General features: G+C 42.2%; 3 protein-coding genes across 4 annotated transcripts; 2 read left to right on the top strand and 1 right to left on the bottom strand.

The window, feature by feature from the left end:
- Positions 1 to 262: 262 nt before the first annotated feature.
- Positions 263 to 689, top strand: LOC1274830 (H/ACA ribonucleoprotein complex subunit 3). The gene is made up of 2 exons (XM_314037.5): positions 263 to 425; positions 485 to 689. The coding sequence occupies exons 1-2, from the start codon at positions 372 to 374 to the stop codon at positions 623 to 625; spliced, it is 195 nt and encodes a 64-aa protein (XP_314037.2). The 5' UTR covers positions 263 to 371; the 3' UTR covers positions 626 to 689.
- LOC1274829 (transmembrane protein 223) lies at positions 678 to 2,333 on the bottom strand. Its single transcript, XM_061650433.1, has 3 exons — positions 2,265 to 2,333; positions 1,097 to 2,195; positions 678 to 1,026 (listed from the first exon to the last, which is right to left on the bottom strand). The coding sequence occupies exons 2-3, from the start codon at positions 1,500 to 1,502 to the stop codon at positions 731 to 733; spliced, it is 702 nt and encodes a 233-aa protein (XP_061506417.1). The 5' UTR covers positions 1,503 to 2,195; positions 2,265 to 2,333; the 3' UTR covers positions 678 to 730.
- Positions 2,334 to 2,459: 126 nt separating this feature from the next.
- On the top strand, positions 2,460 to 13,121 carry LOC1274828 (activating transcription factor 7-interacting protein 1). Of its 2 annotated transcripts, none has more exons than XM_061650432.1 (4): positions 2,460 to 2,615; positions 5,822 to 8,660; positions 8,745 to 9,385; positions 11,852 to 13,121. In XM_061650432.1, exons 2-4 carry the CDS (start codon positions 5,842 to 5,844, stop codon positions 12,286 to 12,288), a joined length of 3,897 nt encoding a protein of 1,298 aa, XP_061506416.1. In that variant the 5' UTR covers positions 2,460 to 2,615; positions 5,822 to 5,841; the 3' UTR covers positions 12,289 to 13,121. The 2 variants fall into 2 exon arrangements, with proteins under 2 accessions (XP_061506416.1, XP_061506415.1); XM_061650431.1 differs by lacking the exon at positions 2,460 to 2,615 and adding an exon at positions 5,491 to 5,624.
- The last annotated feature ends 3,923 nt before the right edge of the window (positions 13,122 to 17,044 follow it).

Raw genomic sequence — 17,044 nt, 5'->3', positions numbered from 1 at the left:
TTTGGGTGAGATTGTTGTGATTTTTTCAAAAAACCGGATTTTCCATACAAACGCATGCTTTTTAATTGAACTATCAGCAAATTATCGCGCGTTCAACTAAAAAGCATGCGAACTAAAAAAAAGTGTTCAAATATTGAATTCTCACTGATTGTCGCCGAAAGGTCCTGTAAGTTCAAGTTCGCAAACTTTGAGCTCGTCCGCTATGCGCTGTAGATACCTTTGTGTACACACCTTATGCTGCTGGCGAAAACATATGTTGGGGCGAAATTTGGTAAACGTCAAACGATCCAACCGTAAACAACGCGCACGTGCATTCGGGAAGCGATTTTACAGAAGCTTTGCGTCGATCAGACAACTAAAACTAAATCAAAATGTATCTTATGTACGATTTAAATGAAAATGGCGAAAGGGTTTACACCCTGAAGGTAAGTGTGAGCGTAATTCTTCGAGACCAGTCGTTCTAACCGTTTCCCTGCTCTTGCAGAAAAACAACGCAGAAGGCAAGCCGACCCAATCAGCACATCCGGCGAGATTTTCTCCAGAGGACAAGTACTCTCGCTACCGTATCATCATCAAGAAGCGTTTTGGATTGCTGCTGACGCAGAAGCCCGAGCCCGTGTACTGATCGGCTGAATCGTTCAAAATTCCACTCTACCGTTTAAAAATAAAGCTCCGAATTTAAGATGTAACTTCCTACCGTTTATTGCGTGTCCGTTTCTATCGCTTCGATTTACTTCAGCTTTCGGCTCAAACCGACCGTATAATCGTACAGCTTCGTGTTGGTAAACTCGCCCCGCATATCCAGCATGTAAAACAGTGCCCTGTTCTTGATCTTCACCGGTACCGTGACACGTGCTGCCTCGCGAGACTCCTGCGCGGAAACGTACTTCAGCGGCACGTCCATGATTCGGTTGGTCCCGAACGGAGCATATGTAACGACGCTCACCTTGTCGCCACCTTTGCGCAACACCAAATAGCGTACGGATCGTAACGTGAACATCCACGAAGCGAACAGCACTCCGTATCCTAGAAGGGAACCCCGCACATTGGCGTGAATTATAGACCTCTTTTAATTTGTTTTTCGAGCATCACTCACCTATGAAGAAGCACATTATCGCTATGCCATTGCGGTATTTATTTTCTCCCAAATTTACCCTTTTGTACCATGGTAGGTCCTCTTTGCCATCTTCCTGCACGGGGGCATCCTTCAGCGTGGTGTAGGAAAAGTGGCACAGATAGCCCCAGAACAGAAATTGCGACACGGCAAAGATGTTCAACACTTTGAAGAAGCGCGGATTTTCGTACTTAAACAGCATCACATCCTTGGGAACTTTGGTGTTCACATCGTACACGCGGTTTGCCGGTGCTTGGGTCGACTGCCCCCGCTGTACGGTCGAACGGATCACACTCCCGCAGGACGGGTAACGGGTTCCTAGAGTAGCTAGAATCGAAGTAGGCTTACCCAGGTGACCATTGAGCGAAGACAGCAACCGTAAAATCATGTTTAATACGATTGTTGTTTCTTTTCGCGCGAATAAATTATTAGTTATCTAACTGCATAATGAAGCGGCGAAGTTTGTTTATATTTACACCAAGAATACCCCCTCTAATCAAATGGAACTGCAAATGGCCATCAACGTGACATTTGTTAAAACAGAATTACAATTTTTTTTCATCAAACTATAGAAAATACTTTTATTAGTGTGTTTTGAAAGTAACACAAATAAATATTGATTAAAACACGAGATACATCGGTCTAGAGATAACATCTTTTAACGTCAAATTTATTTGTTTTATAAAAAATATTCAATTACATTAGCTTTCAAATTGGTCAAACGAATGCATTATTATGCTACTCTATGACTCAAAGGATTAATAGAATTTCATACAGAGTAATTAAGTGGCAATAGATAAAATAAACTCAAAAAATGACATTTGCGATTGACATCAAAACAGATAGTGTGGAGTGCGCCAATGATCTGATTCTAATCACAACATGCACTTTGCGATAAATGATATTATTTTTACAATTTATGAAAACTATCATATTGCTTTTGCTATATAATGCGCAAAATGCTACATAACCTCTCTCATTCTCTGTATATATTATGCTACCTTCTTATTATCATAACCCTTTGGAGCCGTATTTTCTTACTAAAACAATCATATTGTAGCAGCAAGTTGTCATATTAGCTCTGAAAACAGTGCATGGCTGCTGTGAATGTTATAGGACATGATGATCATTCTTTAGAAATGATATTCACCTGATAGTATACTAAACCAGCTAAACAATTGAGTAAACGAAGGTGATCACTAAATGAAACAAAATTCTAAAAAACACACATACACACACTTTTCGCGGAGAGAGCGCAACTGCGAAAGAGAAATATAGATGGCTAGAGAGAGAGACCGTCATTGCCAGAACTGTCAAACTTATAGGCGCCTTTGTGAGAAAGACAGAGAGAAAGAGAGCAAAGCAAGCTGTGAAAAATATTTCACTATCACTTTTCGTTAGTGTTTGTGTAGCCTTTGTGCAGTGAGGACGTGTATTTAGTGCTTCTTAGTGCTCCCGTGGTCCTTATTAAGGTTTCACATGAAACAATTTCTCCTACACAGTAAGTAGTTGGTAATATGTACATTATATGTTTACATTACACAATAGCAATTATTAATAATAATATTTCTTATTCCTATTTGGCACTTTTAATAACGTTTTATAGTCAACCTTATATAATTGACATTCTAAAACATTTATTACTTATCATACAAATCTAATGCTAAATTCTCATTATTCTAAATGTTCAACTATAAAGGTCAGTCCTATGTTGACATTATAAAAATCGACGACAATCCTCATTTAACTAATCTATCGTCATTAGTTGACAATGACAACATTACAATGCTCCGAACGGCATAAGGAACTCCATACGAGTGCCTGTGTACGCTTATATAAGGTTCACCTCATATAACTATTGTATGGTAATATGCCTGTACAACGCAACACACCGAGAATAGCGGTCGGTAATAGCAGCGCGCATGAGTGTGTGTGCGTGCAGCGAAATCGCACACACAGCAAAGCTACCGACGCGCAAACATGTCTCTCTTGTGGTGTGTGACGGTGCTAGTGGTGGTGGTAAGCGTGCTTCACGGAGGCACAGCAAACCCGGCCAGTAACAGCCGCCTGCGATCTGTTCGTTCACGTTGTAGCACCTTTTCGCCAATCAGTCCATGTACATGGTGAAGGAGGATTATCGTTTCGCTAGTTTTTAGTCGAAATATCACTGTGAACGATGTATGAGCAAGAGTTGTCTATTACGACTTCTGTTTGCAATGATAGTTGTGTTGGGTATTTTCCCCGCAATCAATCCCAAAACCTCGAATGGTTGAAATAAAATTCTACCCGTAACCAATTTCATCATTGTTTATCATGGTGGTGGACGGATGGTTGTATACAGGCGGTCCCCGAGATACACGGTACCTCTTATACGCGGATTCGGAGATACGCGGTTTTCTAAATTTGACAATTCTTTGAGCAAATTGTACTGATTTGACACATCAATTGCAAATTTCCAAATAATTTCCGTTTTGATCGAATGTTAAAAACTATTTCAAAAGGTTTAAAACAGTTATATTCAGTCAGAATAATATCAAATAATTCATTAAGTGACTAAAACCACCCCTTACTTGCAAAATTACACGAAAATTAGTGAAATTTCAGCTGGAAATCACGAGATTCGACTTACGCGGAAATTCGAGATACGCGGTATTTTGCGGCCGTTTTCGGTCCCCATTAACCGTGTATCTCGGGGACCGCCTGTATTTCTCTTACGAAATGGTAGTAGTATTGCTATCTTTATTTCATGTTGATATCTTGAACTCTATTGGAAATGGTCTCTAGCAGGTCTTTCAGCTTGATAACTTCTTTTTCTTCTTTTCGTTGTATGTTTTTCTGCTTTCGTTTTCACTGCTCTATGAGCTAGAGGTACTTGTTCATTTAGCTTAGAGGCTTTAATTCCTCCGTTGGTCGAAAATTCAATCTCGTAAAAAATTTGTCTTTACAAAACAGAAAGATGTTAAATAATTAATTTATGCAATCAAAACAGAGAAAGTTAGAAACAAATAATCATTTAACAACCACAACCGCAACAACAACAACAATAAAGAAACATAAATTTTGCTCTTGCTGTACATCCCTAGAGAATGCAATACTTTTCTCGCGATGTTCGGATTGATAACGTCGACGTCGTTGTGTGGACACAAAATGGAAGGTTTGCACACATACACATTCACGTTTGTTAGCAGAATTGCTCAAATGACTTTTTTTTCGACGAAAAGTATTGCATGACATGAATATAGCAATAGAGGAATATATATTGAAACGATCGCAAAATATATGTAGCGAAGCCAATTCTTCAAAATGAATTTAAATGGAACTCGCTCTTCATAGTTGATATTCCAATGGAAGCGGGGTATTCGTTGTATAAATGTTGTGTTAGGTCTATATCAAGAACGGTGGTCTTAACTAACCATTGAAGGGCGTTGGCGATTGGTTACTCTTGACATAAATTGACACATGATATTTGCCAGCTGAAAGTGTTTTCCTCTGGCCTTGAACATGACGTCAAAAGTAAATGTTAAAACTTGATCATCTTTTCATCACAGCGTACTTTGACGGTCGCGAACGATTCCGCATACTTTTGAGATGATGATATAGCATCAGAGCGTATTAGCCGCAGCACGTAGGCTGTGACATTATAGTATTTGTGTAATGTATTCGCCACTGTAGAGCGTTCAAAGAATTGTCCATAGCGATGTAGTAGGGTGCGTCTTCGCAAACATCTGCAAACTTCTCAGGGATTTCTCTTGATGCTTTGTTGTTCGTCCTATTTTCGATGCCGGCACTGCTGCCACTCTTTGCTCCAGGGATCGTCAGCGGTACTAGCGTTTGTAAAATATCGTTTTATCGCAAGGGAATGATATTGCAAGGTATTCTAGTAACGAACAGCTTTACCAACCGGATCGAATCGGTGCGGTTCTATTCTCTGAGTGCCTAAAATGTCAAGATATCCGACAAGTTCGGTTCTGCTTTGTACGGACTTGAGCGAAAACGTATGATTGCCTCGAGCTAGAGAAAGAAAGGCGTGGTATCTACCGATCATTCTCATTGAGCAGTTGATCGAGCTACATTTAGAATCCTAGTAGTAGCTTTTATGGGTAGGTGCGGTGGAATCCATTCTACATCGAAATGTACTTAGAGAAGGTGAAGAGAGAGCGCGGGAGAGGGCGAGCGGAAATGAGGAAACAGGATAGGATCATCACGCTGGATTTACCGACCCTATTGTCCTTTGCCGGGAAGGGGAAAGAGGTACAGGATCTCACAACTACACAGCCACGCGCCAAACACGTTACCGCGCGTTTTGCTCTCCCGTGCGCTCTCAGATAGTGAGAGAGAAAGAGAGAAAGAGCGGGTCGATAACCTTCCCGCTCACGCTCACGCAGCAACAGAGTCGTTGTGTGATGTTTGACACACACATACACACAAACAGTACATGCGTACGCGTACGCGGCATAGGTTTTCGGTGTCTCTTGCTGGACAGAAAAGTGGAGTTTAGAGTTGTTATGAGGTTTGTTTGACAATTTTTCCCTTTAATTGTGAGCTTGCTAAAATGCGTACCTACTCGTATTTGCAATCTTAATGTACACAAAACTGGTGTAACTTCACGTTGGGTGTTAGTTTGGGTTTCTCCCCGTTCCCTGTGCGGGGGGTAGCACTGGTGAAGCAACTGTGTGTCTGATGTGTGTTCTCCTACTTCTCTTGCAGCCGTCGCTAGTGCTTGAGCAATGATGGACGTGGATCAGCCAGTTTCATCCACCAACGACAAGGAGCAATCTGCACCGGATGCCGAAACAGCACAGGAGCTTGTCGCTGAAAAGTCACCCGGGGTTGTTGGGCGTGAAAACGATGATTTGCCTGCCCTATTGATTAGTGACAGTGATGAGGACGATCCACCGAAGGCACCGGCCGGAGAGGAGGGGAAGAGCAAGGCCAGCGATAATTCGGAACCCGCGAAGCCGGATGTAGCCCCCGGGGACATTTCCGGCATTACACCGATCGAAACGACGATAGTAAGCGTGGACTCTAAGGACAAACATGATGACCGTGAGGCTAAAAAAGAGCCAACAACAGTGGCTGAGACCGACGACCAAGCCTCACAGAAGCCGGCGGAGCGGCAGGAAACGGCCTCCCTTTCGCCGCCAGATGACGAAGACCTTTCACTGGTCGAAAACATTGATCTGACCGGTGTTTCCAGTGCGGAGGAATCGGGCATTAGCGAGGACCCGAGCAGTGAAAAGCCCGCCCAGAGGGTGAAGAAAGCAACAGTAACAGCACCTCCGACGACGCCGGCAAAGTCTAGCGCCGAAATGACCGCACAGGAACTGCTCCAGTCGTTACTGGGAGCGCGAGAGGAAGCATTTGCTGCGCACCAGGCATCCGACGCGAATCGGAGCGATTTGATTGAGTTCAATGACAAAACTGTAGATCAGCGGAAGGATGGTGCGAGTGTAGTAGCGGATGATACGGTTGTAACGCTGGATGATACATCCATTTGCCTTACGGACGGTAAAGCAAATGAAGGAAAGGATAACGGTCCCTCTGGTGCGAGTGTACCGCCGGAAAGCACTGCCACATCCTTACAGCCGAATTCTGATAAAGTCGACCAGGCGGCGATTTCTTCAGATACGGAAAAGTGCTCCGCTGATAAAAACAGTGAATCGGGAACACAAGAAGGTGCCACCGTGCCAGCGGTGGACTGTTCAGACACTGTACCCATTGATGAAGATGTATGCATGCTTGAAGAAATGCCAAATGTAGCTAAAAGTCAACGGCAGCCCGAGGCTAACGAAGGTCCGAGCTCTCCGTGCATGAGCGACAAACCGGAAGGTACGAGCACCGATGTTGCGAAAGATGTTGCACGGGATAAATCGGCGCCGGTTGGGAACGATAATGGCGATCATGGGAAAGTAACCGATACGGATGCTGACCGGATGGATGAGAGCGAAGCGTCCGAAGCAAATGAACCGCCCAGGAAAAAGGCTCGCTCGATGAGTACGACCGATGAGTACCCGTCGACTGAGCCGGCCGATAGTTCATCCCATGCGAAACAGCACGAAACTCGGGAAGGAAAAGACCAGTCTACAACTGGTGCTGCTAACATAGATAATTTAACTAACCCTTCAAAAGAACAGATCGATGTACCTGCTAGGTTGAATACCGATTTGCTCGAAGCGCAAGCTAAATCGGCGGCGTTAGACTCACTTAGACCGAATGCGGAAACACGCAGCGGTGCGCCGCATGAAAATAACGCAACAGAGCATAGTAACCCTGCAAATAAGCAGTGCGCCGTAGCAGATGCTGAAAAGCGTACCGCCGCAACGGAACCCTCAGTATACCCGTACGTGCTGGTGATAGATGACGACGACGATGAGGACGAGACCGACAAAAAGACTGCCGGAGACGACACGAAAGTCCAAAGCATGACCCACTCTGATAAAAACGCGACGGCGGACTCTGCTCCAGCGGACGGGAAGCAAAACAGAGATGCTACGGCGAATCAGTCCGTTGCGGTCGATTCGAAGGTACGACTCTCACCAATTCCTCCCGAGCTGAAGAGCGACGTACCGATGCGGATGGATTTTTTGCGAAGGTTTTGCAAACCGTTCACGGGAATGACGCGCTCCGATTTGGAGCAACTGGTGCTGCAGAAGATCAGCGAAGCGCTGGTGTACAAATCGGATAATGCCGCATTGCGAGCGATTATCAAGAAGCAGGCTGTAAAGCTGCAAGGATTTGAGCGCAGCTTGGCGGACATGACGAGCCACTATGAGGCGCTAAAGCTGGTCGCCGATCGAGCGGTAGAGGACATGAAAAAGCGGGCCAACACTTACATCGCACCGGTGAAAATTACTCGCGCTGTTGGGCTGCAAGTGTCGAGGGGTGGATATGCAGCGGAGACGGGTCACAAGCCGTCCAGCAGTAGTTCCGGAAAACGGAAGGGTGAATCAGCTGCCGTTGCCATGGCAACAGCAGCGGTGAACGGTGTTAGTGAGCATGGTGGCGGTATGCGCGAGGTTTCCAGTGAGATGGCGAAAAGACCCGGCCAGCAGGCAGTGATCGGTGGTGTGCAGCGTGTCACAGTGCAGCGGCATCATGTACCGAATAATGCACCGCAGATGATAACAACTCGCACGAGCCCAAACAATTCCACTACGGCGAACGGGGTGGCACGATCATTCAAACCTTATGTTGCGAAGCTTAGCAATACCGTGACAACGGTTGCCACGTTCACGCCACCGGTCACACCGAACAGACTGTCGATCAATGCCGGCGATGGTTCAAACGCAGTACCGGCGCTCAACAATACTCCACCACCCCTTGCCATTACCGCGACAAGCAGTGACTCCGGAACTAATAGCGTTTCGCCTGGAGTTGATAGTCCTGTGCGCAAAAAGCAACTGCAGAAAATTACTCCCATGCGGCCTCCACTGTCAGCGTACCAGCAGGCGCAGCAAGAGAAACAAGCACGGCAGCAACAGGAGCTTCTGCTGCAACAAATACACGAGCAGAGCCAGCAAGTGCAACGGAAAGCGCAAACCAATGCGTAAGTGCAACAGAAAGCGCAAACGAAATATGCGCATATAATTAAAATTATTTTATTAATTTGTTTTTTTTTTACCTTCCACAGCCGACAAGATGTGCAACCGGGTGAAAATTCCCTCGCCCGACCTTTAGTGGATAATTCTAGCCGACCACGCCCGGTAAATGTCCAAGCCCGTGTCTTGAATAGCAACCCGCCTCCTCTCGCAACGAGCAGCTTCCAACTGGCTTCGGTCAGTGCGTTGCGAACTTCTTCCACCACTGTAAGCTCCACCACGTCGCCGTCGACCCAGAAAAGACCGAACCCTCAACCATCGTCCACGGTTGTTTCCTCCTCCGTGGACGATTCTTTGATCGATTTGACGGAGGAAGATGAAACGCAGGGAGGGGAAGGCGATACGGCCTCGTCGAATGCTGCCAAGCGGCCGAGACCTTCTCTGAATGGTGGGCAAACGTTTGCATTAGCACAAGCGCCTACAGCAATTCCAACCTCACAGGTTGCTACCAACCAGCTGATGCGCATTCATGCAAGGCTTGCCAAGCCCGACGGCAGTGGAGCTGTTGCTACCATCGCCGCAAACTCGCCAGTCGTCAGTCCAGTATATCAGCATAATGGTGTCGTTGTACGACCTGCGATAAACGTTAAACGCGTAAATGCACCCCCGTTGCAACCAATCCGCCAACCCATCTATACTAGCAGTGTGCCACGGCCGCCGGTTTCATCCACAGGTATGAATCAATAAATTCACATCTTTCTACTTCCATTTTCCTGATTTCATCCCATCTTTAGTTTAACGCGGAGCGATATCTTACAAGTTTCAATTGTTTTTCTTATTTGGCGCAACAACCTTAGAAGGGTCGGTATTGGCCCGTCTAATCGACTAATGAGCTTATTACTTGTTGGTGAACTTATTAAAGGATTGTCCGTCATGCTTGTAGTGTTTGGTGTAACGTTCTACGCGGACATGAGGACCTATACAGGCATTTGAATCAGTTCTTGCTACGGGGGCATGGTCCATGAATCGTATGAGCTGACAATTGTACCACGGGATCGTGCAGTCGTGCCTACAGTACTTGAATCCATGACGGACACTAACAAATATGTTTTTGTTTGAATCGAATTTATTTTTAGGCTTGGTTGGCAAACTCTAATTACTAACCGAAATATGTTTTAATAGCTGTTCTACATGTGATACTTTATAGGACTTTAATATGATCAACATCTAGGCCAAATGTCTAGGCAAAATTTGCGGCTAGTTTAACAGTGAATTACGCCTTTTCATGCAAAAACGCGTCCAGTGACGACATTTTTTGACGACACTGTAGAATGAACGAGTGAAAATCGAATGCGATGCTTCAAGCAGTGTGAATGTTTACATGTTATGGTCGATGTTTGTCACCATTCGCAATACTGGCCAGGTACGCAGTTTGTCAGCCAAAGGAAATTAATTTTCTTTACATGGTCACAACCAATGCTGCAAAATGTAACTGTCGATGTCATAAAAAAATCTGATTGAAACAAAATCCATGTCAGCGTCACGTCCTCAAGTGATATGACCAGAGGTGATACTCTAAATCAGTAGTCTCCAACCTTTGGTGCGTGGCGTTAACAGATGTGAACCGTAAAAAAAATGAAAAAAAGAATACCTTATATTACCGTGCATTTTTGTAATATTATACATATCGTGCATTTTCCGCCCATAGTCCAAATTAAATGTTTAACAGGCATGTGGGCTAGAATAAGATTTAAACATATTTCTGATCAAAAACTTTGAACTAAGTTTTAAAAAATGTATGCTCTCAATGGATATGGGTCGCAGCTAATTTATTTTCAGAGCCAAGTGGTTAGCGATCCTAAAAAGGTTGGAGAGCACTGCTAAATGATTGGTGTGACCAGTACATGCTTTGAAACATTTTTGCGACCATTAGTCATTGGTCAGTCACTATGTCATGACTTTTTTTTTACTGTGATCATTTCTGCAAAATGTCACTGACATAGTCATGATAAATCACTGACAAAATGACTGAAACAAAATATTGTCAACGTCACGAGCTCTACTGTGATGATCAGAGGTGAGACTCAAACAATTGGTGCGACCATCACATGGTTGGTGACATTTTCTGTCGGTGATCATCACGATAGTTATGGGAGATATGCGGTGCTTGCGAATGGTTTCAAAAAACAAAATCAGCGTGTTGTCTTTCTCTGTTTGACTCGACAGATAATCAAGCGGACAAAATGAGACAGATTACTTATAGCAATATCTTAGTTGTAATTAAGTACCGATTCTAGACTGATATCGATTTCCAGGAAGGGGTTTCAGGGTTTCTCGGTCACGGTCAATCGTCTATGGGCAGTCATCAGCCATGGGGACTAGCACGGAAACACTAAAAGTTATACAGGACTTTCCGTTCATTAAACAATGAACTAATACATCTTCTGGAATTCATCCCCTGGTAATGTCCGACTAAGAACGTAGACTGAACTTACGTCAAGTTAACTGAACTGTATCTGGACCTGTGTCTGTCAATGGACGATTCGCCATTCTGGCTTGGTCCAGGAACCGATTCTGTTTCTACTCCGATCTAGTCTCCATTACTGATGAACGAGCCATTTCCAGCAGTAATTGTTTGAAAAGCTCAACTTATATATTGTTTTCGAGTTACGCGGTTCTCGAATTACGCGGATTTGGGATTGATTCATCAAAAGTTAAATCAGAACAATCTGCTTCAAAAATTATCCATTGCAATATAAATTGCATTTTTTTCGTCAAAAAAATTAATCCACTTACACCCCAGAAATAACAGATTTTTCTGCACGAATCGTATCAAATAAATGATAAAATGCATAAGAGCACTAAATTTAATCACGTTACTCATTGCACTTTGATTAGACGGCCATAAACGAAACGATACATTGATGCCGGTTTATAGGCGCCGTTGTCCAAAAATAAATCACGAATAGCTTATCATTTACACGTTTATACGAACATGTCGTCATCGACGTATCATCATCTACGTTTATACGAACTATAAACGAAACGAAACGCAACAGTTAAACACAATTATTTGTAACAATTTATCTTTCATGCACCAAATCATTCAATATTGCAAATAGTTTTAGTTTGTTTCAATATAACATTATTATTAAAAAAATAAAACAAAATCTTGATTCTTCCTTTTCGGATCCTGCAGATCAAGCGTTGATGAAAAAGCGCATCGTAGTGAAACCGTCCATACAAGCTCTGATTGTACCGCTTCCACCACCTGGACCGCAACCGGAAAACGATCCGTCGTGGAAATTGCCCCCACCACAACCAACTATATGCGTGAATAATGTACAAACCGGCATCGTTATATCCTGGTTAATGCCTACCCTCGACCACAGGCATTCCGAAATCGAAAACTATCAGATCTATGCATATCAGGAGTTAGCGGTCCCGAACCCGGTGGAAGAATGGAGGCATGTCGGAGACGTTAAGGCACTGCTATTGCCAATGGCGGTGACGCTCACCCAGTTCCAGGAAGGGCAGCGTTATTACTTCGCCGTACGTGCTATCGACAAACACAAACGTGTAGGAATGTTCAGTGACCCGCGCACCTGGAGCGAATGCAGCGTGTCCAATGCTTAGAGTTAAGCGTTATCTTAAGGTAGCCGCGTTTGAAATATTGTCTAGAACACGATTGCACGGTCTTTCGCTGCATAATATAATATGCTCATAAACATGGCCAACAAACAAACCTTCTTTTTAGTTTTGCTACAGACCGACTGACTTGTTCGATTAGTTGTAAAATTTCAACTCCGTTGTACATACTCTTTTAACTCCACTTTCAACCGGAATAATCTATCTTTCAGCTGATGATCTACATCTATCCTCTTGTTAAATTATCTTTGTATGTATGGTCTTCGTGTGTGTGTTCAGCTGGGAGGAACCGAATAGTCCAAAAAGCGTAGGTCCACCATTTTGAGTTATCTGGTCCAAATAACTGTCTTAGAATTGCGTGGTGCAGTACAATGAAATTCATAAGAAGGTGAGGCGTGCCATGCTGGAATTATCTATTAACAAATGATTCTGTGCAACACGTGTGCTGTGCAAAACGATCTGGATGTTAGAATCTTTAACAACAAAAAACATACATCGCCCAAATATTTAGTCATGGCAACTTAGGCAATTTTATCTACAGAACGGAATACATTAGCAAACGGATTGAATTACAATGGCTGTCAGTAACGTCACAATTCATGACATGTTTTTAAAAGTACCAGAACGATTTGTAAGCCAGGACCCTGCAGACGGCCGGTTAACCTAAAAAGGAAGGAGTGCCGTTGTTTTCATACCAGCGCAAAACGATGTCAACATGAACGAGACAAGGTGGTAGAATGTGCAGTTGTAGAACCTCCAGTGTTCCTTCGTTATGAACGAATAAGAATAAATAAATAAATAATTGAATTATGCAGTAAAAATCGGCCTTTTTTCTTCACTATTCAATTGTTATTCCTAAAATTATAATACCAAGTAAGTGAATATATTTTTCTAGTTTATTTGTTTATTTGTTTAAAGGTTAACCCATCGAACTCATGTGCTTTAAACGGGTGTTCTAATATTAGTTTACGCGTGTAAGTGTAAGATAGACGTAAACGCTCCCTGAATGTAGCCTGAGTTAAGTCGAAGTCGAACAAATCAGCGGATGTGTTAAAGCTTCTAGACACGGACGCTATAGGGTTATTTTCTCCGTAACGCTTGTTGCCTCGATCGAGTGAGAGAAGTACACGATGCCGGGCTGCTACTCTGGGTACGTGGAAATTGATTTGCTCTAGGATACGCGGTGCGTCTATCGTTCGGTTCAGAACTCCTGCTACGAACAGAGCCTGAGCCTTTTTCCTGCGGTTGCCCAACGCTTCAAGACCTAGTAGTAGACAACGCGATTCGTAGGGTGGCAACTGAGAGCTTTCATTCCAGGGTAACCCCCGAAGAGCGTAACGAGATAGCTTTCTATGGACTGATTCTATCCTCTCTATCAACACGTGCATGTAAGGACACCACACAATAGACGTGTATTCTAAAATAGATCTAACCAGACTAGCATAAAGTGCGGTAAAGGCAGTTAGGTCACTAAAATCTCTTGTCATCTTAAACAATTCGCAGTTCTGTTTGCGTGATTTATGATATCCTCATAGTACAGATGCCAGTCAAAACTGTCATAGTGAGCGTTATGTCTTAACAAGTGTTGTGTATTATACATTTTTCATGAAATCTTAAAAAAATACTAATCTTTTGAAATTCATATGAATCTTAATAATGAATAATAATCGCTGAGGATTTATGAATCTTAAGATCCAACATTTGCATTACAGGGTTTTCCAAGTCAGTTTTAAATGTAAACATTGTTATTCGCGGCATCCAATTGTGTTTCAACAGCTATCAAATAGTTTATTTGTATAAAAATGAATTTTCAACACATGATTTTCAACAAAGAACTGTCAAACTCAATCCAGCTTGAGACTTGTTGAAAATCATGCTGTAGAAATTAAAAACTATTATGATGGAAATGAAATGTCATATCGATGTGGAACAACATTTTGCACGCGGTGAATAACAATGTTTACATTCGAAACTGACTTGGTAAACCCTGTAAGCTGTTATTGGAATCATTAATTAGATTTTTCTTTAAAACCGAGTTATGGTATAAGAAAGTACATTTTTTGATGACGGATACATGCTCACCTGCTTCGATTCAGCTCATCCCAGTATTCTTATTCCTATCGCTTGCCTTTATCATTCACACCGTATCGTGTTGCGCTCGAATTAAGTAAATTTTCTTGCACTTACTTTTTCTTCTGCAAAAATGCTATTAGTAGTACTCACGTCTTTGATGTTCTTTGAGTACAAGCGTATTGTGCACTGTTCAAAACAAACCGGACGTAACTATCAGTATCACGTTACGATTGTAAAATTCTGCGTCATCGGGAAGTTATCGGGAATTAACAGCCAATCAAGATGATGTTCACCACCCCATTCGCAAAGTGTCGTCTTTGCGTTGCGTCACTGGTCGCATAACCTTTTATTGCACCACCACCGCTAATTGTAGTTTAGTTTGCAGTTGTACGGATTTGAGCAATTCCTCAATCTAGCTCCACTGTACTGTGCTAAAGAAAAATGATGCATTCGATTGTTGTATTGGTAAGCAATAGAACGTTATGTACTCTGCAGGCAACAATTTCGAGATGGATGAAGTTACACTGGACGGTTTTCTTATTCGGCCACTTTGCACATGATGTAATGTGATTGTTTCTATTTGAACATAACATTGTATTCTTTTCAGAAAATTTTCTTTTACCCTGTCCATGAACTTGCTAAAATGTTTCAGTTTTGCATTCGAATTTTTTACCAATTTGCTGTTCAATAAAGGGATGATGGCAAACCCGAAAGTAATTGAAATTAGTAATTTTAGTCCTAGAAAAATGGATTTGCTATAGAATTTCAGAATACATAAACTTAAAAAGAAATCTTATCTTAATTATGCACTTAATTCTCGTTCGTGTTGTGTTTTTTTTACGTCTTCTTCATAAAAGATAAAGAAATTCAATATTATCGTGGAATTAAAATTATTTTAGGAATAATAAAATTCAAAATTAATACAACAAATCATCCTCTCAGGATATACTGCAAATTTACAACTACATACGAACGCATCTATTGCAACTAGTGATGGGAAAAATGAAGTTTTCGTTGGAATCGATTCCGGCTAGCTCCGAAGTTTACTGGAATCGATTCTGGATCGTAGGTCCGTAATCAATTTCCGGAATCGGTTCCGGAATTAATCCCATTTGTGGAGTCAATCCTGATTCCGTTACCGGGGCAAATTGTGATTCCCAGGTCGATTCCGATTCCGGAGCCGATTCTGATAGTGGAAAAACTAAAGAAATGGCTGCGAAATCATCTCCGAAATAGACTCCCGAATCGGAATGGACTTTAGCGTTATAATCGGCACCAGAATTGATTCCGAATACGGAATCGGAATCGGGTGGATCTGACTTCGAGGTCCCACCACTAATTGCAACACAAGAATAAGACCAAAACTATCAAGCATCTAACATCTAGCCCGTGCTGATACAGCTTCATCATAATTGTAGCAACAACGAACTAACATGTACAAACAAAGCAAAACTCACGCACACATACAGCCCTCAAACCACGAATCCTGCTTTGTTTGCCCTTGTACCACAACGGCTAGTGTCCTTGGCGCTATAGCCGTATTAGTACCATTCTAATCCATTACTCCCCACTCGGCGGTTTGTTCTTCCACGCCGGTGTCCTTTAATGTTGTTGTGGTGTGGATGTATGCTTAGGAAGAAGGAGTTTATTTGCACACGCTGTGGTCGCATGTGTTGTTTACAAATGTGTTTAAACTTCATTTTCTAATACGAGGGTGCGGATGGTGCATTCAAACATAAAAAGGATATCGGGTCCTGGGTTTATAGTGAACACTAACATTGATTTAAAAAAGTCATTTTCAAATAAGAAATAGAAATAAAATATTTATTTGCAGCAGGAGTGTATGACGGTATGATCAAACCCATGTTTCAGCAGTTACATTTTCCCGCGCGGAAACCTACAGCCAAATTCCTCTCCGAGGGTCTTTGATCTTTATTGCCTAATTCTTGTCACTCTCGAAACAATGTGCCGCAAACAAACGGTTGACGTGATAAAACAACAGTTTAAGGACTTACGGTTCTGTCTTTCGAGCGAATTTTTCAACATATTTTGAGTAAAGCAAAAGACAGAGAAAGAGAAAGAGAACAAGTTTCTCGGAGCAATGCAACGGAGAATACACTGAGAATGCAGGGTTATTCAGTTAGGAATTATTCATAAACCATCTAGTACATCAGAATAATTAATGAAAATGAGTACGCGAACGAACGGTTCCAATGATATTCGATAACGGATATGTATTTATTATGTGTGGATATGTGGAAAATATTAAAGAAAACACTAAACCAATCGATCATTTTTTCAATGACGATAATCATAGTGCAATACAAATATCCTCTCGACATTATTAAATACAAAATTGTTCGTATACCGTATAGCTTCGAATTACGGACACTTAGCCATTTTTGGCATTTAATATTTTTTTTTACTGATTCAATTTTAATCAGTCAAACCCTCACATAACTCACTTCACCTAAGCAAACCTTCTACAGTTCAAAAGAGAGATAATAAAAAATAAAGATTTTTAATAATTTTACTCGATAAATTTCAAAACATAATGAAACTGCAACAATATTTTGATTCATATTCCGGACACCCTCAAAATATCGTCAATAATATTCAAATTCAGATTTATTTTAAATCAAGACTTCTGCAAAAGCTCTGTAACTAGCTT

This window comes from Anopheles gambiae, chromosome 2, assembly GCF_943734735.2.
Source record: "Anopheles gambiae chromosome 2, idAnoGambNW_F1_1, whole genome shotgun sequence".
NCBI classification, from domain to species: Eukaryota; Metazoa; Arthropoda; class Insecta; order Diptera; family Culicidae; genus Anopheles; species Anopheles gambiae.
The sequence above is the reverse complement of the archived record's forward strand: the minus strand, read 5'-3'. Positions and strand labels throughout refer to the sequence as shown.